Raw genomic sequence first — 24353 nt, 5'->3', positions numbered from 1 at the left:
ATACCACAGAGAACAAAACTGGCAGGAATCTGCCCTCTTGAAGAGTCCTTCTAGGCTGTACAGCAGTCATCTCTCTGGCTCGGCCAATTCTGGCCTAGGGTGAGAGTTGTGAAATGTTAATTCCTAATTTGGGTCAAAGTAGAAACCAAATCCAAACGGGGATTAGCCACTTTAACGGCTTTGTTGATCGCAACGTTTTATGCAGCTAGCGTTTCCAGGAGCCCATGTAAAATGTGCACAAGTAGATCTGTTCTCCAGTGAGCAGATGTTAATTGAACAATTATTATGGATGTAGTGCAGTGCACCAGGGACAGGAAGAATGGGACATAGAATATGCCTCTAATCACATTACAACCCAGCTCAGTAGGTAAGAAACAGTCTGTATGAAAAAATTACATCCTGACTTACATCATTCATTACTAATTTAAAAAGGCAGACATGCTCTTAGAATCTGCTGTTTGGGGAATACTAGTCTCCACCTTTCAAGTCAATAAACCTCTGCTGATATCCACACTCTATGGGACTTTTGTTCTTAAAAAAATATTCAGCAAATGCTTCAGTTAGTGCAAAAGTTCCTCATCAGATGAAAGAAGTTTTTAGTGAAAATTGAATATGTGATTACAGCATGAGGATGTGCAAGGCAGCAAATACATGGCTCTTGGTTGTATGCTGGATGGTATTCAAGAATTTGGAGAGTTCAGTGACTACTGCTTAGAGTAAAAGTTAAGTGTTTCCAACCACAGGATTGTGCTGTAGAAAGATAGGAGGCAGTTAGACAAGATTGAAAGGAACAAGTTAATGTATTGGTGTCATTTTTTGTTCTCTGCATTTGATTTTTCATTACCATTGTTTCAGTGGACATGGAGAATAAATTCCAGACAGACAGATGAGAAAATCAGATGAAAAGGGTGAAGAAGGTGGGGAACACTGGTCAGCAGAGGTGGTTGTCCACAAGGCCGATGTGAAATATTTCTAAAGCGTTCTGATTGCTTGCAGGAGAACTCAAAAGGATGTAGGAGGAGGAAGGGTTTTCAGCCCTAGTTTGATGACAGAATTTCACTGAAGTATTTCAGATGCCACTATTTAGTTTGAGCTGGTTTCCCATTCTCTTCCTCTTCTCGAGATGATCAACTCCAGTCCTGTGATTTTAAGAAGCTCTGGACTCAGATTACTGCCAAGGGGGTTAGAAAAGGAGGAGGCAGGAAGTGAACACTCAGTTTCTATCATGATGTGTTTGGATGTATTGTACCTAGAAAAGCCTTACAGGAAATTTTCTCAAACTGTTGCACAGAATTGCTTCATTCCTGTTGATTTTCCAGCATGTAATTGGGACATATGTTCTTGTATTGTGTCTGTGTCTAATTAAATAGAAGGTTAATGCCCTCTGAACAACTTTCCCCTTCTATTTCTTCATCCTTCCCCACTTCCCATTTAAAATAATCCTCTGCCTCAAAAGGAGAAAAAAGAAAAACAAACTGAATTAGAAGTTCCAGGCCCAATTCTGCTCCTGACCTGCTCTATCTTGGGTGATTTAGCTCACCTCTCTGAGTATCCAACTTTAAGATAGTAGGATAACTAAGTTGGATTAGTTGATATCCAAACTTCCTTCAAGCTCTTATGCTATAGGAATTTTAAAACGTAACTTAATTATCAGTCATGTTGAAAAGCACCTTGGCATACTAAAAGAATTCCTTGCTGAAAGTTGGGAGGCTGAATCCAAATTGTGGCTTATTACTAACTATTTGGTTGAGCTTTGCAAATCATTTCAGCTCCATGGCTGCCTTATCTGTAAGGCAGGGAGGTGGGACCTGTTGGATCTGGGAACTGATAAATACCATCTCTCATCCCTGAGAGACAGACACAAGGGGCATGCATCTGGAGAGCATCTTTCTCTACTTTTCACTGGTAAAGGCTGGATTGTAGAACAAGCCACCATGGGCTTACTGACACATCGCCCCGCCCAGGCATGGGCAGAGACCAACAACCACAAGCTCTCTTTCTCCCAAACACCTTAATGCACAGAAGGAACTGACCAGAATGCCCAGGACAGGCAGCTGTTAGGATGATAGCATGCACTTGGGGAGAGGTACCTCTTTAGTGAGGAGTGAATGAGAGTCCAGGTGAGGCCAGGGGTGTAACTCTAATGCAGTGGTCCTGCTGTGGGATCACCAGACCAGTGGCAGCAGCGTCACCTCCTAAATCAGGAGAGGGAACCCAGCAATCTGGGTTTAAAAGCCCTCCAGGGAATTCTGATTGCAAGTAGTGTTTAAGCCACTGCTCTACTGGAAAGTCCTTCATGTGGAAACATGAAGAATCAGGAATGATGTTCCTAAACAGAGAACATGGTTTCTTAGACTTTTTCTTGTAACCTATGTCTTATCACTGAAGTTCATGAGCTTCTCTCTCCTGGAACTGATACAGGTGCTTGGCTGGTTACTACGGAGACCCCATCATTGGGTCAGGAGACCACTGCCGACCTTGTCCTTGCCCAGATGGTCCTGAGAGCGGACGCCAGTTTGCCAGTAGCTGCTATCAAGACCCTGTTTCTTTACAGCTTGCCTGTGTCTGTAATCCTGGATACATTGGTAAGTGATGTGCAGACTCTCAGAGGAAAAGATGTGTCTTCATGAGGTTAGTGGTTAAGAAAGAAGAAAGCTGAAGAGTGAGCCAATTTAGTTGCTTTTTAAACAAAAAATCTTTATTTAAAAATGAAGGGAATCTGAAATATAAAAGATGTTCTTTTCCTGTTTGGTATGTGGGAGAGTCTTGATTCTCATGTCTCTGATAAAAATGTTATAATACAGAGCACAATAACAAGTTCATTTAAAGTCCCGGTAAAGTCTAATGTTCTTAACCAGTTCTGTTCCTAACCAGTAGAAAGATCAATTTATATTTCACTTCTTCCTTCCCTTATCCAACGCCTAATAGGAGAGTCTCAAAAAGTAAAGTAGCCAAATAGTGGGCAGAATGAAGAAAAGCATACCATTTACGAGTCCCAGACAACAGAATCGATCAAAGCTAGAAGTATTCTTATTTGCTGTACTCACATTATCTGCCAGCATTCATGGAGTGTAGCAAGTTGGACATACAGACTCCCGTTATTTCATCCTTGATGCCACTGTTTCAGATACTCCTTATGCTTATACACAGCTCAGCCAATTTGCACTTTTTAGAATTTTTTAAAATTTACTGAAGTATAGTTGATCTACAATGTTGTTCATTTCCGCGCTGCAACAAAGTGACTCAGTTATACATATATTTATCCGTTTTCTTGTTCTTTTCCATATGGTTTATCCCAGGCTATTGAATATAGTTCCCTGCGCTATACAGTAGGAACTTGTTTACTCTTCGAAATCTCTTAAGAAGGGAAATTGGTCATCACAAAGGACCCCATCTTTCAGGTTGCTCAGAGAGGAGCCAGAGGTTTTCAATGAATATAATCCTTGGGTTAAGATTTAACTTCAAGCTAAGCTTTTTGCTGTGAAACCATTATTTCGCTCCTGATCTGTCCATCCCTGTGTAATGAGGAGCTGAGTCCATGGGTTGGAACTCTCCTAACTGTCCCTCCCCAACCATGACTGCAGAGCCAAGGCTGAAGCACCATCACTGCAAAGAGCCTACTGCCTTTCACGACTGACAGCCCGTGCCCTGAAAGCGTGGCCAGCCTTGGCCCAGTAACTAGCGCCGTGGGGATCCAGGCACCACCTGGGTGGGCTCTCTGGTTGGCAGGAATGTCGGGGGACCAGATCTTGCAGTCAGCAAGCCAAAGGCCCCATGCTGGTTTTGTTGGACACAGGCTCCAGATGTGACGAGTGTGCCTCAGGCTTCTTTGGCAACCCCTCAGATGTGGGGGGCACATGTCAGCCTTGCCAGTGTCAGCACAACATCGACACAGCGGACCCGGAAGCCTGCGACAAGGAGACCGGGAGGTGCCTCAAGTGCCTGTACCACACGGAGGGGGAGCACTGCCAGCTCTGCCGCTTTGGATACTATGGCAACGCGCTCCGCCAGGACTGTCGCAGTAAGATGCACGCTCCCTCTGCCCCGTCCTTAGAATGGCTTCCACTCTCCTGTTCCTCCTCCCCTACCTCCTTCTGGGGGGATTTTATTCTTAGGGGATTTATCTCATCTGTGTTAGTTGTTCAATTCATGTCTGACTCTTTGTGACCCCTTGGACTGTAGCCCACCAGGCTCCTCTGTCCATGGAATTCTCCAGGCAAGAATACTGGAATGGGTTTGCCATTCCCTTCTCCAGGGGATCTTCCCAACCTAGGGATTGAACCCATTGTCTCCTGCATTGCAGGCAGAGTCTTTACTGACTGAGCTACCAGGGAAGCCCATTGTCTCATCAGGTAAAACACTTCTTCAGAAAGAGAAAATTTCACTAGCCACAAGAGAAAGTTAAGGATGATTTTTTTTTTTTTAACAGCCTCGTTCCTGGCACTGAAGGATTGAGCTGTGGCTCAGCACCTGAGAAGGAACCAAAAGCTATGCCACTGTCCCCATGATAAATGCCATGGATAGAGTGAATTGATTTTTTTAAAATTGAAAAGTTTTGTTAAAATAAGCACAGTGCACCCTTGCATTGCATAAACATCTGACATATGCAGGTCGATTTTCTTAGGTAACTAAGCAGCTCAGCTGTCTGAGGCTGGATATGCCTTTGTGCTCACCAGCAGCCAGCGCCACATGCCTCCGACCAGGGTGGCCGGGCAGCCTCTGGATTGGCTCCATAGCAGGCGCAGAGCTCCTCACTGCCCCAGACCTGCACTGCCCTCCACACCAGGCCCGAGGGAGGAAGCCGTAGACACACTGTCTCCATAAGGCTAGAGTGGATTGATTTTATGTTCTGCCCATGGACTTGTTGATGGGCTCAGACTTCTGCATCCTAAATACACACTTTGGTCTACCCTTTTGTCAGTGATGGATAGAGCCTTCCAGCTTAAGGAAAAGAAAGAAATAACATCTCTGAAGTATCTCTTTCAGAACTCATTATTTCTCTCTTATCGCGAGATCAGTCAGCTTTTCCTGCTGTGGCTGCACGGACCCCAGGCCACGTCTTTGTTGATACAAACACGTGCGGAATGTTGAGGAGCAGCAGGACTGGATTCCTTCAAGCCTGCCTAGTTTAAAGGGCTCTACCTGCCATGGCTCACACAGCCGTGACTGCTGTTTCCTACCAAGAGTTTGAAATCATTAGGTATCTCTGCTCCCACAGCCTGGTTTTTATTTCCAGTTAAATCCTCAATCTTACAATGATTCACCAGCCACTTATTAAATCAAGTATTTTTGAAAATACATGCCAGCCATTTTGCACGTCTGCCTGGGAAATGTCAGAGCTGTGTGGAACATCATAAGATGAAGAACCACAGTTTTAGAATTTTTTTTTTAATCCCCTCCATTCCTTTCTCTTCTTGTTTGCATTCCCAGGTTGAAATCTATAGAGAGAAATGGTCGTTGTTTGATGTAGCTGATTTCCGCACTGTCTGTGTATTTTCTGAGTGGGCCTCTGTAAGTGCATCTGACCAGGTTGTTCTTTTTCAGAGTGTGTCTGCAATTACCTGGGCACGGTGCAAGAGCACTGTAACGGCTCTGATTGCCAGTGCGACAAAACCACTGGGCAGTGCCTCTGCCTCCCTAATGTGATCGGCCAGAACTGTGACCGCTGTGCGCCCAACACCTGGCAACTGGCCAGTGGGACGGGGTGCGACCCCTGCAGCTGCGATGCTGCTCATTCCTTCGGGCCGTCCTGTAATGAGGTGAGGCACTGTCGCCCAGGGCAGCCATCATAGCATAAGGAAAGAGGACTTTGGGTCCACATGACCGCTCTTTGGTGGCTGGGCCTCAGTTAGAGAAAGGCACCCCTCCTTGTGGTTACAGCCTTGCACCAGGACACACAGCTTGGCCCACACAGCACAGACTGGATATCTGCCCTCACTTGCCCCCGTGGGCTGGGACAATGTAAAGTAATGTGCATAGAGTCCCCACTGGATACCACTGGGGCACAGCAGCCTAGGACCCCAGCAGCGGGAGCAGGGGGTGGGCAGCTTGCTTTCAAAGGGACCGGGGTGGGGGGGTGCATTTTTTCCAATACCTGGCTGCTGAATCAGACTTTTTTTTCTTAGCCACACAGCCTGAAATGGGCCACATCACAATAGCCAACATTGTAGAAAGTTCTCCTATTCCTGACACACACAGAACGGTGTGTCACACACAGTCACAAGTGGTCCAGGCTTGTGAGTGACGTATGAGGATACGAGTGAGGAAACATGTCCACAAAAGGGAACGTGCTCTGGGCCTTCCCAGCCCCATTTGCAGAGGAGCGGTTGGGAGATGCCAGCCTGGGGCCCTTAGTACCCGCGATCGGGGTGAGGTTCCCTGTTCTTGGTCAGCTCAGGTCCGAGGTCTTCTTGGGCAGGCCGTTAGGTCTCCCGGCCTTGCAGCTGATCTGACACGGGTCTGTCTTTGGCCTCAGTTCACAGGGCAGTGCCATTGCATGCCTGGCTTCGGAGGCCGCACCTGCAGCGAGTGCCAGGAGCTCTTCTGGGGGGACCCCAGCGTGGAGTGCCGAGGTGAGCATGGGCGCCGGACTCGCGCGCGGATGGGCCAGCGGTCTGTGGGAACTTTCTGTCCGGTACTGCACAAATGAACTTGTCTATAAGAACTAGGCTGGATTACAAAAGAAGTGCCTGCCCATTGTCTGACAACCACAAAACCTGGAGCCTGTCTAGCCCTGGAGACATGGAGGTGGTGAAAGCGGACCTGCTGACGGCTGGCTTCGCTCCCCAGGGCGGAGGTTTGTCTGCCTCAGCACAGACAAGCATACATACACACCCCAGACACACAGAATGGCTTTCGTTTTTACTATTTTTTAAATCGAAGTGTAGTTGATTTCCTTGGTGACTCAGATGGTAAAGCGTCTGCCTGCAATGCAGGAGACCCAGGTTCTATCCCTGGGTCGGGAGCATCCCCTGGAGCAGGGCATGGCAACCTACTCCAGTATACTTGCCTAGAGAATCCCTTGGATAGAGGAGCCTGGTAGTTGTTTGATGTAGCTGACTTTCACAACCATGGGGTTGTAAAGAGTCGGACACAGAGCCATGAACACATAGTTGATTGACAATATTTCAGATGTACATCATAGTGATTCAGTTATATATATGTATTTCCCAGATTCTTTTCCCATAGTGTTATTACAAGATACTGAATATAGTTCTGTGCTGTACATAGGTGTTTGTCGTTTTTCTGTTTCACGTATAACGGTGTGTATGTGTTAATCCCAACCTCATAATTTATCCCTTCCCCACCACCTTTCCCTTTCATAACCATAAGCTTATTTTCTGTGTCTGTAGGTCTTTTTCTGTTCAGTAAATAAGTTCATTTGTACTGTTTTTTAGATTCCACACGTAAGTGATTCATAGAGTCTTTGCCTTTCTCTGACTTGGTATGATCATCTCTAGGTCTGTCCATGTTGCTGCATATGGCATTATTTCATTCTGTTTTATGACTGAGTAATCACAATGGCTTTTTAAAATGCTTTTAAGCAAAATGAGCTCATATTCAGCATCCAGTTCTGCACACTGATTCCCCCCGAACAGTATTTTGGGGTAACCTTGCTTGTCGGCACAAGCAGAGCTGAATGTTCTGGTAAGATGGTCTGACCCCAGTGAAACAAGCAGATGGTGCTGACAGTTAAAGTCCTCGACTGTCACTCCCCACCAGCGGGAACTCGGAGGGCAACGTCCTAGAACCCTCATGTGCAACAAAGGAGCAGGTGACAGGACCACCACGTGTTAAATGTGATGAAAACCCACATTCTCCCTTATGCTTGTGACTAGGACTTTGAGGGAAAGCTTAATGTTTTCTTAAGAACAAGATATTGCTACAGTCATGTGAATCAGAAGGATTGCTTAATTTTTATGCTGTAGCAATATTTTACCTGCCAGGTTATTTTTCAGATCTTAAACTAAAAGCATTCTTGGAGAAGATTTTAGTAGACTGTTCCTATACTGTTTTCCTTGTCTTACTTTCCTACTTGGGTTTTCTTCCTTATGTTTTAAGTTTGTAACTATGGATAAATATCTTCTGTACTTTCTTATTTGCTCTTTGATATATTTTCTTCATTGTACGTATGAAATTCTGGGTCCCTGTTGAACACTACATTTTTTAAAAAATCTCTTTTTTAGACTGAACTGTAGTGAGAAGTAATATAGATTGTCAGGTTAGCAGTTCGTTCAGAATCTTCTGTTGAAAGTCACAAATCTAGAAACTGCGTGTTGTTTCAGAGTCAGCTCATATGTTCCTTAACAGTCCAAAGACTCAAGCAGTAGACATGGCCGGAACCAGTGGCCTGTGATTTGTTTCTTTCATTCGCTGTGTCTGCACCAGAAGGGTCTGCACCAGCATCTTAGATGAGACGGCTGTTTGCTCCACAGAGGAGATGACGAGGGCTATGTGGAAGAGTTGACTCATTGGAAAAGACTCGGATGCTGGGAGGGATTGAGGGCAGGAGGAGAAGGGGACGACAGAGGATGAGATGGCTGGATGGCATCACTGACTCGATGGACATGAATCTGAGTGAACTCCGGGAGTTGGTGATGGACAGGAGGCCTGGCGTGCTGCGATTCATGGGGTTGCAAAGAGTCGGACACGACTGAGCGACTGAACTGAACTGATGTAGATATACAGATGTACTCGTATACATCATTCTTCAGTCTCCGATGTTGGTTCTTAATGGAACCTGATTTTCTCACTTCCTTTAGAAGGTCCATGGCGTTCAGTGGACCACTTGCCCTAGGAGGTCCCTTGCAAGTAAAATCCTGCTTAAAATCTGGTTTCTTTAGGACTCTCACCACTATTTTGTTAAATTTCTCAATCTTATACTGCCCCAGGGCCTTGATTTTCTCCAGATAATGGTTCTATCATGCTTATAGCCTGATTCTGTCAGCATGTGTCATTGGCAAAATAGCTTTGACTGCCAAAGCTTTCTGACCTTTTGCTCCATCTAAGCTTTGTTAGCATGCAAAGCCTGTTTCCCAGAGTCAGAGTCAATCAGAGAATTGTTCACTTAACACTCAGAACTTTACCCCTTACCCTTTTATCTTTAAACCTTCACCTCTAAATCTGCCAGAGAAATTGTGGCTTATAAGCACAGTATCAACTTGTTTAGGTCAAAAGTGAGATCATGTTTTAGAAATTTTGCAAGGAGAGAAATCCATGGCATTGATGTTCGCCAACTTCTTTTGTTTGTTTTACGCAGAGGAAAGGTCAGCCTGTTACATAAGAAACTGTGGAGACCCAAATGCTTTTGACACCCCATGAAGAAAGTTCATAACTGACAAGGCACCTAGAAAGGGCAAGAATTGACTGCAGCCAGCAGTGGAGGAGTCCTGGCCAACCACAGGCCCTGTGCACACAGGATAGCCATCGGAGCAAGACCAGAATAATCTGATGAGGGCAGGGACAAGAATGCAGGAGCAGATCGAGTTCAGGAACACAGTCACCAGTAGAAATGGGAGGGCAAGAGATTGAAGGGACAGGGTCCAGCAACCAGTGCGAACACAAGTAGGTGTTATCTGAAATTAGATTGAACTATGGGGAATGAAAATGTGAACAGTCTTCTCAAATTAAGTCACTCACTGCCCAGGAGTGAATTTCAAATCTTTTGGTTCAACAAGGCACAGGTTCAGACTTTCTGGAGCGACCTCGCTAACAATATGCTTATAGAAAGACTTAAAGTCATAGCTAAGTATTCTCCTTATGGAAAAAAATGGAGTTATGTCAAAGACAAACGAGCTGAGCCTCCAGCTCATGAATTGTTGAATGTTCCCATTGTCCAGGCGGGTTGGGGCTCTTGGCCGACAGTGCTGAGTCTGAACAAGCCTATCACTGTGCTGGATGGAGAGGAGCTCGCCCACCCAGTCCTGAAAGTGCCCGAGAAAAACCTCTGCCCAGAGCTCTGCCCCATGCCCTGAGGAGTCAAAGGGTCACAGGAGGAATCTTCTGTTGACTGGCAGACTGCAGAGGCAAGGCCTCTGGCTCTTGGGAAAGGCCAGGCTGATTGGAAATAGGGGCCATAGGTGAGAGGCTCTGGCTGTTTTTTCATCCTGCTTGTTTTTCATTTCCAGTAGTTTTTGGTAGAAAATCCAAGTTCATTTTTGCTCAGACATAATTTTTTTTTTTTTTTAATGCTTGTCATCTTTTCTCAGGCTGGAATTCCTTTATAATCACCCACCTTTTTGCTTTATTTCCAGGGTGGCTCAGGAAGTCAGATTTAATTTGACTCTTTAGAGAATTGCAGGTATTTTTGCTAGTAGAGGGAAGGCTTGTCCATAGCCATGTACCAGCTCCAGCTCACAGCCCCCTTCAGTAAAGTTTGACTGGAACACAATCATGCCCCGGTGTGTCCATATTGTTTGGGCTCCCTTTCTGCTGCAGTGCCCGTGCTGAGGAGTTGTGATGGAGCCTTTTATAGAAAACGTTTACCAACTCCTGGGCCAGACAGCCAGCTCATTTCTGCAGGTGAATCCTATTCATTCTCCAACTTCCATTTCAAAACTTTTGAAACTTCCATTTAAAATCATACTACTGAGGCAAAAAAAAAAAAAAGTGGGACTGGAGGAGGTTAGAGAATTTACAGAAAAAGAAAATCACATTTCAGAGATTAGAAAGTCCTGAAATTTCCCTTAGAGTAAAATAGAAATGCTGAAGCAAAGTAAGAATTAACCTTTGGCGTGAGAGCACATCCCTGGGGATCTATTGAGGCAGGTTCATGACAAAAATGAGTAAACCCTGTCCCCTGATGTGAGGAGAGCCCTCTCTTGGTCCCCAGGCAGCTTCAAGTTTCAAAAGGAAAGGTGCGGGGACCAACACAAGCCTGAGTGAGTGCCCAGTGGGGAGTGGACACTGGAGGAGAGCCGCTCCCTGATCAGGGCCCCTTGCAGGCTCTGGGGGGAAACAGCACGTGAAGCAGCAGGACGGCAGGAAACGAGAGGTGCTGAACTCTGCAGGCGTCAAGAGGGGACGCCAGGTAGAGACTGGTGTCCCTCGGCAGGTGTCATAGGAACTGTCTTCATAGAGAGACAGAGGAGATTGAGTGTCATCAGATAGCGGAAAGCCCTTGAGGATGGACTTTCTTCAGTGGGCAGAGGAAGTCTGCAGACAAAAAGGATACGAAGAAAGCAGAAAGGGACACTTGCTAAGAGAGAGGCACGTAGGCTGTTTCCCATTCTGCTGTTTCCTTGCTGACATTTTCCTCCAGATCTCGGAGTCTGTAAAATGGCTACACTATTTTTCATCTACCTACCTCTTAGACATCATCTTTTACTAATTTCTTAGTGGAGGTATCATTGCTGTACAATAGTATATAAGTTACAGGTGTCCAGTATAGTGATTGACAATTTTTAAAGGTTATACTCCATTTATAGCTTTTTTTTTTTAATAGTGGCTATATTCCCTCTGTTGTACAATATATCCTTGTAGCTTATTTCATGTACTTATTTATTTGGCTGCGTTGGGTCTCAGTGGTGGCAGGCTTCGTCACTGTGGCATGTGGGCCCTCCAGCTGTGTCATGGCCTCTGGTTGATCAGGCTCTCTAGTTGTGGTGTGTGGGTTCCAGAGTGCTCCAGCTCAGTGCTCCAGCTCAGTAGGTGTAACACACAGGCTCAGTTGCCCTGCAGCGTATGGAATCTTAGTTCCCCAACCAGGGATTGAACCCATGTCCCCTGCATTGCAAGGTGGATTCTTAACCACTGGACTACCAGGGAATCCCTCCTTGTAGCTTATTTTATACTTAATAGTTTGTACCTCTTGTTTTAAATGAGGAGAAAACTTGGTAAAAATAGAGATGACCCACTGCCCACATAACCAAGAATATATTTATATGGGAAGGTGGAATTCTCATGGCTCATTAAAATGATGCCAGTCTCATTTTTAGAATGCTGTTCTTCATCTTCATGATTTGTTCATCTTAAAAATCAGGCAACAGCTTTCACTATATATATTCCTTTCCAAGAGAAAGTTTTTGGTCCTTTACCTAATGATGCCATTCTTTAAAGCCACACTAAGTTGCAGGTCTCCTGGACTCCTATCCCTTCCTCTAAAGAGAGGATAAAACACATTGGCCCTGTCAGAGACAACCAGTACAATTACTTGATAGATTTTCCCAGTCCCAGTGAATGTGAGGTTGGAGAGTCTCCTTCACAGCTTTACTGTCTGTAAAGTTTTAAACTGTCAGGTGAGAACCAACCTTTCTGCTTCAGCAGAAAGGAAAATACTCTTAGGGGGTATTTTTTACAAGGTCATAAGTTTGGGCCTTTTAGTACTTGCCTCCAAGGTGACCCCATCAGAGAAGCAGTTCTGGAAGCTTAATAAAAGAAGGAAGCACATGTCCACTGGCGCTTTAACAGTTTACCAGCTTCAGTTTGAAATGAAAACCTGATGCGTTTTTAGGTAGTCAGACTTTTTCAGTGATGAAACTGCCATCCAGCCATCTATGAAATTTGACTCTGCTTTTCAAATGGAGGAAAGGAATGTGGTTGGCAAACGGGTCCTGGTCTCTGGAGGTGCCAGAGCTCTGCCCACCCTCTGGGACACTGGTCTTGAGGGGCAGAGTCCAGAGATCAGCTGGGATGAGAATTAGGTAGATTTTGGGAAAAGAACATGACTGCTTTTTTCACATTATGTAATTATTTGCTAAATATGCCTTCCATTGCTAACCTTTCTGTTGAAGTGAATTGTTGGAGGGCACAGTTCTAGACTTTCTGCTGTTGTCTCATTAGCAATATGCTTCTGGAAAGACTTAAGTCATAGCTAGGTATTCTCCTTATGAGAAAACAGTAGCTGTGTGAAAGACAAGGGAAGTCTTAATGAGAGGCCACTTGCCTTTAAATCCCACGGTTTGGGACCAATACTTTCCCCCTCAAAGAGGCCATGACAGAATGAGAGCAAGACATGCCTATTCCAATGACATAAATGAACAGTTGTTAGAGAAATGAAAAATAAGCTCAATATATGCACACATCCCTTGCCCCCAGCATGAATTTGGTGAAAACCTCTTTCAGACTGTACCTTTGCATTATCTTCGGGAAAGAAAGATTTTCTAAGCAAACTGAAAGCATTTGTGCCATCTGGCTCTGTTTTCCCCAGCCTAAGCACAACAGTAAAGCAGGGCAGGTCTGGGGCTTCCCTCGTGGTCCAGTGGTTAAGATTCTCTGCTTCCAATGCAGGGGGCATGGGTTCAATCCCTGGTCAGGGAACTAAGACCCTACGTCCAATAGTGCGGCCAAAAAAAAAAAAAGTAGGACAAATCTGCTGGGCCATGTGAGGCCCAACACAGGGCTCCCCACTGGGGCCTGCAGGACAGTAGCAACTGACAGCCTCATTTATTTCAAATGGCATCACAAAGGCCCTCTACTTACACAAGTCCTTAGGTGCATTCATCAGCTTACATTGGTGAACTTGAAGGTCATGATTGCTCCACTCCCCCCACCACGACACACACACATACACGTAACATGCAAAAGGAAGGTGAACAGCTGGGAAGATAACATGGGCAGTACTTCTCAAAATGGGGTGTAGTGACCCTCAATATCAGCATCTCCTGGCAACTACTAGAAATATAAATTCTCAAGTCCCACTGATTCCAGATCTGTGGGGAGAAATAGGGGGAATGTGTTAAATGAGCCCTGTACATGATTCTGATGCCTGCTGGAGTTTGAGAGGCTAGGACTTAGATGATCTAGGTAACTTACAGCTTTCTGGAAGATGACTAAATTCTATGAGATGATATGAAAATCCGTTCCTGAAGGCTAAACAACATAGAACTTCAGATATAAGCATTAGCCGAGTTCTTCCCAGTCTCTTTGATTGTAGAAACTGATGGAGGCAGTGGTTTTCCCAAGTCTTTCCCTTTCTTTTTTTTTGGGGGGGTGGGGGAGGCTGTCACTAGAAAAAGATCCCACAGTATAAAGAGTTTGGGATATGACTGGGTTTAAAAAAAAAAATGTGGAATAAGGTTTTTAATGCAGAACTCTTCTGAGTTTTTAACATGCTATTTGTTTTAAATTTTCAAAAGGAGAATGTAGAATTTCCCAAACTACTTGATCACAGAACTCTCATTTCTTCCTGAAAGTAATCCTAAGAGTGGCTAGGTATAATCATTATCCCTTGCTGCTGCTGCTCCTGCTGCTAAGTCGCTTCAGTCATGTCCGACTCTGTGCGACCCCAAAGACGGCAGCGCACCAGGCTCCCCCAACTCTGGGATTCTCCAGGCAAGAACACTGGAGTGGGTTGCCATTTCCTTCTCCAATGCATGAAAGTGAAAAGTGGAAGTAAAGTTGCTCAGTCGTGTCCTACTCTTAGTGACCCCATGAACTGCAGCCCACCAGGCTCCTCCATCCATGGGATTTTCCAGGCAAGAGTACTAGAGTGGGCATTATCCCTTATAGACATGGAAAGCTTGACTCAGTTTTTGTCCCACCTAGGGTCGAGTAGCTGGGTGTGGCGAAGGCAGGATTCACCAGCAGGCAGCCTGAGTTTTTATTACAACACTGTTCTACTCAAACTTGGTGCTTGAGATCGTGGATTGTAGTTGGCAAACAGAGGCCAAGGAAAGCTAAAGCAACAATACAAAGCAGGGTGTGAGGAGAGTCAGGTGAATGGTCCAGTCCACAAACACACATCTTTCTGGCTTTGGAAAGTGGAGTATTTTGTTTCCAGGACCATCCATGAAACTGGTTCTGGAAAATGTTTCATTAGAAAGTCTTGTGGAGACAATACTATTGACTCAGGAAGGATTTTTTTTGTTTTTAATTGAAATATAGTTGATTTTCCAATGTTGTATTGGTTTCAGGTGTACAGCACAGTGATTCAGTTACATGTATATTTTCAGTTATATGTATATTTCCTACTATGCATTATTAGAAAATATTGTATAGTTCCCCATGCTGTATAGTAGATCCTTGTTGGTTATCTATTTTATATATAGTAGTGCTGCAGTGAACACCGTTGTGCTTTGCCACAATTAACACTGAGTCCTAGGAAGATTATTTTCTTTTGTAGGGGGTGTGTTGATGTCTCTTGTGTGCCTGTATCAAAAGTGAGGGTAGAGCCTCGTTTGGCAAAAACTCCAGGTTGAGAGTTAACCCTGTGCACAGAGCTGAGAATGGGAAGATGGTTAAAGGTGTACCTCTGCCCTCGGAGTCCACAGTCTACTTAGGAAAATAGGATCTTTGTTTTTCTTTTTATCCCCACGTTTTCCCAGAAGGGGTTTAAGGCCAGGGATAAGGGGGGAGGTGTGTGTGTGCATGCTCAGTTGTGTCCAACTGTTTGCGATCCATCGACTGAGGTCCACCAGGCTCCTCTGTCCATGGTATTTTCCAGGCAAGAATACTGGAGCAGGTTGCCATTTTCTTCTCCAGGGGATCTTCACTACCCATGGATCAAACCCGAGTCTCTTATGTTTCCTGCATTAGCAGACAGTTTCTTTACCCCTAGTGCCACCTGCAGGCCTTTTGTTATTCAAGCACTGAACAAATAAAAATGTCAAGTGTTGATAGAAAACCGAGTTAGTCAACCAAGCTTTGGGACTCTGAGCTGGGGTTCAGTGGCACAGGCATCGTGGTAAGTAATCTCAGCCACAGTCCACTGACCAAGAACACAGATTTCCCCTTGCACCATTTGGTTCTGCCTCAGATGCCAACCCTACTGGGCCAGTGAGAGGTTGGGACTGAATGGCTCCCAAGGCCTCTGCACTTCAGATGTTTTATGAGCCTGTGCTCTTAGTGCTGGGGGTGGTTATCACAAAGGCAGGCACCCACAAGTTAGATGATACTTAATTGAAAGCCTTTTAACCAGACAGAATTCCCGAGACTTCGTTCTCGTTTAGTTTTCTCTTTATCAACCTTATTGCATTTCATCAACCATTCACTGTTCTGTGACCAGGTAGAGGGATGGTTGCTTGCTCCTCCCTGCTCTATCTTAGGCCGGAGGCCTCACATCTGCAGGGTGTCACCTGACAGACCCTGTCCTGTCCTGACAGGATCTACAGACAGGTCAAAGGGGAGCAGAGGCGAGACAGAGCTTAAAGGCACAGACCTGGAGCTGCAAAGTGCTGAGTTAGACTCCTGGCTCGGCCACTTCCTTGCTGCAAGACTTGGCAGTCACGTACTCTCTCTAGACCTCAGTTTTCACATCTATAAAACTGCTGATTGTAATACTTGCATCCCATAGGATTATTGTGAGGATTGAGACAGTGCATGTAAACCAGTTGTACAGCGGCAGGTACAGTGATGCACAAGGGTGTTCACTTAAAGAAACATTCATTATCACCATAATTGTTAAGCAGTAGTTAGCCAGGGTTGAGGTACCACATGTTGTGGGGGGAGCGGCTATAGTCTCTGTGAGGGTCATCGGTAAACTGTCGTAGGCCATTTACAGACCTTCCTGTCGTAACAGTGGCTGAGGTTCTGCCTAGTGGCTCAGCCATCATTGCTGTCTCCCTTCTAGCCTGTGACTGCGACCCCAGGGGCATCGAGACACCGCAGTGTGACCAGTCCACTGGCCAGTGTGTGTGTGTGGAGGGTGTGGAGGGTCCACGCTGTGACAAGTGCACCCGGGGCTACTCGGGCGTCTTCCCCGACTGCACACCCTGCCACCAGTGCTTTGCTCTTTGGGACGTGATCATCGCTGAGTTGACCAACAGGACCCAGAAGTTCCTGGAGAAAGCTAAGGCCTTGAAGATCAGTGGTGTGATTGGGCCTTACCGGGAGACTGTGGACTCGGTGGAGAAGAAAGTCAACGAGATCAGAGACATCCTGGCCCAGAGCCCAGCTGCCGAGCCACTGAAGAACATCGGGAATCTCTTTGAGGAAGCAGAGTAAGTAGTTCATAAGCCAGAGTAACAGCTCACAGTGTTGTTTCAACTTGGTGAATCAACAGCGCAGTGCTTCCATCAGGAGGGGTGGTCAGTGCTGTGAGGGAAAATAGATGGTGGGCATTCATTTTCTGGCAGTCACTGCTCTGGGCTTGGGGGCGAGTGGACCCAGAGTTGCGGGGACTGCAGTGCAGAATGTGTGCACGTTATATTCAGCACTTTTCTCTGCAAACAATAATTCTTGGGCACTAGAAGGTCTGGATCCAGAGACAAAGGATCTGTAACAGTCACAACTGGGTTACTTGCTAGGCTTGTGAACTAAAATGACTCACACACTTCCAAGCTTCCCTTCTCACCTGCGGCGGTGGGGAGGATACTCTTTTACTTCTCCCTTACAGAGTAACAAAAGGATTGATCTATGAAATGGTAATGTAATTGCAGAAAACATTATAAATATAAGTTGTTGTCATATGTTTTGCTACTTCCAGGGAAATTCCATTACCACAAATAAGACTCCTATTTCTAGGTTATTTCTACTGCTCAGCTATTGGTCCACTAGAGCCACGCTTCATTCGTCCAATTTTAACAGATTCCCTATGATGCAAATTCCTCTTCTTAGTCTTTCTCTGGGTAATCATATCTCTGATTGGAGAGTGTGTATTTTGCCAGTGAAAGCAGAGAGAATTGAGCTGAGTGATGCTGAACTTTTATGAGATTATTTTTCTCTCATTTCTCCCAGTTATCTTTCCTGTTCTCAAACATTCCAACTCCCTTTGCCAGAAAGGACCCCCAAAACAGCAAAATAAGATCTAGGCTAAAGGACAAAACAGGAAAGGATATGGAGCATTGTGCTTCTCCAAATGCTATTTTTATTATAGACTCCCCATTTGCCAGGAGCAGGGGGGTTGTTTCATGGCTAAATCCTATACATTCAGGCAGTAGTACATCATGCCAGAACTACAGGAGCAGTTTTGTGTGATGGGACTTTAGTCAGCATCTCTAAGAAGTCAGACGGACTTTTCATTCATCTCCACACTGTGTATGAGAAGCAGGAAGCTAACAGCTGACATTAGCTCAAGTACCTTGTAGGAGGTCCTTCCTACAACTTCTAGATTTAAAGTAACTGGTCCCTTGACTTCAAGCCTCAGATCTTGTGCCCAAGATCATGTGGTTGATCAGGGTGTTAGGAGATGTCTGATGTGAGGCGATAATGCATTTAACGAGGAATTTTACCTCATTAAAAAAAGACCACAGTACAGCTCAGCCTTCTTACATGTAGCGATAACAAGCCTTAAAAGGCCCTAGTCTGAATGCAACCCCACTTAAGAAATGATTTCTTGGCCTTGGTGTCATGCACCTTAAGGGAGAACAAAAAACTCTGGATATCCTTTGGGAGCCTGCCAGAAGAGCAATTACATTCCACCAACAGCTCTGGTCCTACCTTCACTCTTCATCTAATCATACAGATTGTAATCATCTCAGGAAAACTAATTTCATTCAACACAGTATCCAAGGATGCACGTTTTAGGATCCCGAGTGGCATTACTTAAAAATCTACAATGTAAGGTGTTTTTTTTTTTTTTTTTTTAATTAATTATAACATTGTATGAGACCTGAGGAGAAATGAAAGTCTTCTGGGAATCACCAGATTAATAAAAGCAAAGCACTGGAAAAACAGAAACTAGCCTCAGGCCAGGAAAAAAAGCCATCACGTTTACAAAATGTAATTTAACCCACAAATCCTTTTAAGCACTTTTCCTTTGAGTCTGGTCATGGTATTATCTCAGCCTTAAATATCATTTTTCGGACGGCCCCCAACCTTTCAGCATCTCTACATTTTCCCAGTTTTTCTATATGATTATATTCCTGAGAAGACAATTAGACTCCATTAGGTGATACCCAGAGCTGAGGTCTTCGTGATTTGTACTTTCTTTATGATACGTACACACATGCACACTGTATATGCGAGTAATTTACAAATAGATGCCTAAAGTACAGCTTTGGAAACAGGAATTACAGAACAAAGCAGTTGGGTTTGCATTCCAAATGAAATATTGTGCAAACTAAATGGTTATCATATTCCATCCTCAGTGATGCTGCTTGCTTTCTCAGGATGAATGAAAGGGTTGCTTTGTTGGTAGAAGGTGGCTCCTTTGATGGGACTTTGTCTGAAGGGGGGTGTGCATGAAAAGCTTCTTTGCCTTGTTTCCACTGTCTTCCTGATGGCAATGGGGCTTTCTTTCTGCATGTCTCATCTTGAAGGAGATCCCTGAGGTTCAGATAGGACTGTTTTTGGCAGGTGGCTGGGAGTCATAATTCTACACGGGAGTCACTTATGTCTTTCGAGTTTGTGGAATTGTATGGGCTTGCAGTTGCTTATGTTACAGAGTAGGACGCATGCTCTGGATCTGTGCTCATGTTACATCAGATATTCAGAATCCCTCAAAGAGCCCATCTGTCACAACACAGCTGAGTGGAACTGCTGTGTTTTCCTTCAAAGCCTTGAAGAAAGAAAAATCATTCGATTTAACGTAATCTCTTAATAAGATTAAAACCAGTACTTGAAGATGAACTGTTACAAACTACTGAATTGGTTTGAAATTACAGAGTAATGGATACAGTATTAGTGGAAAATGTAAATATGAGACTTCACATTTTCCCTTGAGTTTCTTGCCCTTAAGTTCATTTACCCTTTTCTTTACAGGAAACTAACTAAAGATGTCACAGAAAAGATGGCACAAGTAGAAGTGGATTTGTCTGACACAGCTATGCAAAATAACAGCACAGCCAGACAACTAGATACTCTACAGGCCGAAGCAGAAAGTCTAGATAACACAGTGAAAGAGCTTGCTGAACAGTTGGAATTTATCAAAAATTCAGATATTCGGGGTGAGCAATTTTTTTAATGCAAATACTTAATCCTGGACAATGGATTTTACTCTGTGTAACCTCTTAATGGAGCACTTTCAGAAGAAAAGCAAGTGCTTTGTAATTTTAAAGCTTTTCCTCATTGAGTCTCTGGCACAAAGGAGGATTAAAGTCTTCATTTTATCAATGTGGGGCACAGAAGGGATTGCATGGAGTGGGCAGTGGTCTTTGTGTTAGAATGGCATCCCATTTAGTGGTTTACCTCCTTCATATGACTTGAAAAGGGGCTCTTATAAAAAGTTAAGAAATCAAGTTGATACTTCTGCAAATCATTTTATATTCAAGAATGTTACTTGACCAGGAAATCATATTTGCAAATCATTTATTGATATTGTAGGCCATATTATATAGGACCCTCTCCCCCCAAAGCAAAAGAAAGTAAAATATGTCAGATCACTCTATGCATCCTGTTTTATGCATGATTGCTTTTTTTTAGCTAGTTCCTTTAACGCCAAAACATGTCAGGCTGTTTTATGTATATAACATTAGCCATTGGAGTGGATATAAACAGTTAAATGAGAAAAGGGAAAACTCATCTGGACATGTAATCTACAAATTGTCTCACACCAGCTATTTAGAAAGAACTGGATGCTTGCCTGTGTAGGAACAAAATCTTCATGACTGACTTAATTTTTTAATCCAGATGTTTGGCATCCTCCAGAGCCACAGTTAGGTGCCAATGGAACAAAGTATATTCATTGATCATGAGAAGAAAGTTGTATTCCTTTAAGGTTTTTATTCTTTGAATTTAAAACAAAACCATATGGTCAATTTAGGGAGACTGGGTACAAGGGGATTAACTGTGGGCAATTTCATCTCATGCTCTAGGAGCCTTGGACAGCATTACCAAGTATTTCCAGATGTCTCTAGAGGCCGAGGAGCGTGTGAATGCCTCCACCACAAATTCCAACAGCACGGTGGAGCAGTCTGCCCTCATTAGAGACAGGGTGGAAGATTTGATGTTGGAGCAAGAGTCGCAGTTCAGAGAGAAACAAGAGGAGCAGGCCCGCCTTCTGGATGAACTGGCAGGCAAACTACAAAGTCTTGACCTTTCAGCTGCTGCCGAAATGGTATGGTTTGAGTTTGGCCCCCAGGCTGCCATGTTACAAGAGAAAAAATACCCTGCTTTGTCTTTAACACTGTCCACTTTGCAGATGAGTCAGCAGGAGGGAAACCGGTCTCTGGCCGTCTGGGGTATCTGTGACCAAGCCAGATTAAAAAGAGCAGTATGTGAGTTTCCACCTTCCTCTCTCGCAGCAATTTCTCTGTGGTACAACCAAAGAATCAGGACTACTCTCCCATGCTGCTGAATTGACTCACTTCTTATCTAAATGGGATTCTTTTTATACTGTGGACATTTTTTTTTTAAACTTTGTTTTGACTTGAAGTGCAAATTGCATCCCAGTGAAGCAATTCAGAATCATTCTCGGAGAGACTTGCTAAAAAAAAAATAAAGGAAGCTAAAGAATTTTTTTTAATGGATAGGTTATTAGTTAAAATGTTCCTTTGTCCTAATAACTTTACCTTGTTAAGATTAACCTGAGACCAGCCTAGAAAGTAAATTTATTTCCCAGAAGCTTTTTAAAAAATAACTCTGGAGTGAAATGAAATTGAGTGGTGAGTTTAATGGAAATCAGGCAGAAAGCCAAAAAAAAAAAAAAATCCAAACTAAGTTTTTCTTCCCCTTGCTCCCTTACTATTTTTCACAGAATACTTTATCTGAGAGAAGCTGCAGGGTGTTGTTTATATACCTTTATAAGGCTTCTGCTCTCTTGGCTTTAGAAATAGAGGATCAGTACAATAAGGGGTAAAGTGAATTCATGGGAGGCTGGGAGTTCAGACTTCATTACAATTTTGTCTTGTGACAGTCCTCCCTTCCTGAAACAGACAACACTGCTGTATTATGACAAAGTTAACTGATGCCTACAAGACTGTTTTCATTACCTTAGGAAACTTGATAGCATCTAATGGAAAGTTAGGAGACCTCTTATCATTTGTTTAATACAGAAACAGAGGCCTAGAGCAATATGTACTTGCACCTAACATGAGACAAAGCTGCCATACGCAGGCATGAAACGCCAGTTCTCTCAGTCTGTCTTCAATATTGACTCCTTCCTTATAAATTCTAATTAAAACTAGTCATCACAAGTTTCTCCAAACTAAAATGAAAAGCAGCTAAGTATGCTAGAGTATGTCTGCTTTGCAGCAGGGGCACCTTGGGACTAGGTGGCCTGTGGGCAGGTTCCTCGGGCTGTTAAGAACGGGAGCCCTGCCTGTGCCTGCTTTCCATCAGGTGAGTGGCCCAGAAACTTGCCACCTTCTTCCCATCTCTCATTGTTAATAATCTTGTGAGAACTCCCTTTTTAGGCTGCACACCACCACTTTTTGTGTAGAAAGATTTTTGCTCCTTTATTTTTCCAGGACCTTTGGTTCTGTCTTTGTGTGTATTTAGTTAGACTGATGATGTTTTCTTCCAGGCCTGCCAGGCTGATGAAATAAAACAGATCTTCTAGGGTGTTAGAATGGTTTTAGAAAGTATCCCTGAGGTCTTAAGCCTTCTTGATTAAGGCTTGTGTTCTTGTACAGCATGCAGAATACACTTTATTTTCTGAAGATTTTTATGTGCTATAAACCAGATGCATGAAAGAGTATTGAGATAATAGGATAATTATCACAGAACTATTAAGTTATGGAGTAGACTGTATTTTGAAAAAACTACTCCTCTTAAAAGAAGTACTAGCATGCTTTGTTTGGGAATATTGTTAACTTTTTCACTATAGTATAGTTTTTCGCTCTTTTCAACATGAGCATTTTTCCACAAAATAGCTTTAAACAGAGTCTTCCTGCTCAGCCTTTTCTGTCATATAGCAAACCTGTAATTTATCAATTTGCCAACATATTCTACAACCAAGCCTTTGGAAGTTTCTGGCAGGTGAGAAAGGAGTCTGGCAGGGGCTTTGGGGGTTATTTGGAAAAGTTATACCCTTTATTTTCTCTCTTCCTCTCTAATATGGAATGTTCCCCACTTCTGCTAAAAGTCCAACCAACCTACTCTCCTTCCCCAGCTACAATACTCAGTAATCTCTATCTGCTTTCCTTCTTACCTGATCTGACCTAGTTTTGGTTCCCTAGAGTTATTTTGTCTTCCTAACTAGACATAAAAGTTACTAAAAGGCCCAATTATGGGTCTTTTATATCACCCTTTTTACCAGAACAGTTAACAGGCTACTAGGTCTAAAGAAGGTTCTCAATACCATTTTTTCTTTCAGTAAATTCAACCAGATAGAAGAAAGGGGATGCATTCTTTGGCTTTCTTATCAGCAGACTTCAACTGGATGGAGCAGAGCCCCTATGTATGGTATTAGGGCAGAAGGTACTGAAAGCACTGATGCAGGGTTAAATCACTATTTCCTTGGAAGGAGGCAAGCTGGCTTATCCCTAAGCTCTTTGCTCCTCTCTATCCTAAACACTTTTCCAATCACCCTTGCCGAGGACCACCTACACACTCTCTTGGGCCACCCAGGCCCTGCACAGCTGTTGGCTACCTTGGACTCACTCTGCACCCCGTGCTTGTTGGTTGGCTTTGTTGCAGACGTGTGGAACGCCTCCAGGGGCCTCCTGTTCCGAGACTGAATGTGGCGGCCCAAACTGCAGAACTGACGAAGGGGAAAAGAAGTGTGGCGGGCCTGGCTGTGGTGGGCTGGTCACTGTTGCACACAGCGCCTGGCAGAAAGCCATGGACTTTGACCGAGATGTCCTGAGTGCCCTGGCTGAGGTGGAACAGCTCTCCAAGATGGTAATTCAGAGGATGGTCTATTTTTGTTGGCTTTCAGTTATGGAGGACCTAAAAGGGAGAAATCTATCTCCAATGCTAAGAAAAGGCAAAAGTTTTTGTGAAATCAGGGAGATGAGGTTTTATTCATAGGTGGGCTAAGAATTTGCTTATTTCTCATTATGATAATTTGAAATATCCATGTTAATAGCCATGGGTCCAGGGTTATGAATACATCCAGCTTTTATTTCAATTAAGCTTTCATTCTTCTGAAGTGACATTAAGTATTAACACCATGTTAACTGAAGTATCTATGTTGGAACCTGAGAAAAAGACTAAAGAACATCTTACAGGTCAAAAAACTGGGGGAAAAAATTGTATATGCTAGCCCTAGCTGTGTAAGACCACTGTATAGGAACTGATATACTGATTACTTTGTCTACTGTATGGTTGAATGCAAGACATTTCTAAAACCCATGATTCCAAATACTTGTTTTTCATCATTTTCTGGACCATTTATAGTATTCTCGTCGGTGAGACATTGTTCCATGGGTATTTTATTCCCCATATATAGGTCTCTGAAGCAAAACTGAGGGCTGATGAGGCAAAACAGAATGCTCAAGATGTTCTGTTGAAAACCAATGCTACCAAAGAACAAGTGGACAGGAGCAACGAAGACCTGAGAAATCTGATCAAGCAAATCAGGAACTTTCTGACCCGTAAGGAATTCTTTCATTTTACTTTTAGATGTTTCTTCCTATCTTGGAATATAAAACAAA

General features: G+C 43.9%; 1 protein-coding gene across 1 annotated transcript in view; it reads left to right on the top strand.

The window, feature by feature from the left end:
• LAMB1 (laminin subunit beta 1) overlaps positions 1 to 24353 on the top strand; it is a 76457-nt gene that overhangs the window by 44043 nt on the left and 8061 nt on the right. The window contains exons 21-29 of the mRNA XM_040260840.1: positions 2422 to 2585; positions 3797 to 4021; positions 5545 to 5759; positions 6476 to 6572; positions 16508 to 16877; positions 19579 to 19763; positions 20631 to 20872; positions 23395 to 23598; positions 24149 to 24293. Coding sequence (XP_040116774.1) covers positions 2422 to 2585; positions 3797 to 4021; positions 5545 to 5759; positions 6476 to 6572; positions 16508 to 16877; positions 19579 to 19763; positions 20631 to 20872; positions 23395 to 23598; positions 24149 to 24293 — 1847 coding nt within the window. The remainder of the gene's footprint in view (positions 1 to 2421; positions 2586 to 3796; positions 4022 to 5544; positions 5760 to 6475; positions 6573 to 16507; positions 16878 to 19578; positions 19764 to 20630; positions 20873 to 23394; positions 23599 to 24148; positions 24294 to 24353) is intronic.

This window comes from Oryx dammah, unplaced genomic scaffold (genome assembly GCF_014754425.2).
Source record: "Oryx dammah isolate SB20612 unplaced genomic scaffold, SCBI_Odam_1.1 HiC_scaffold_18, whole genome shotgun sequence".
Classification (NCBI taxonomy): Eukaryota; Metazoa; Chordata; class Mammalia; order Artiodactyla; family Bovidae; genus Oryx; species Oryx dammah.
The sequence above is the reverse complement of the archived record's forward strand: the minus strand, read 5'-3'. Positions and strand labels throughout refer to the sequence as shown.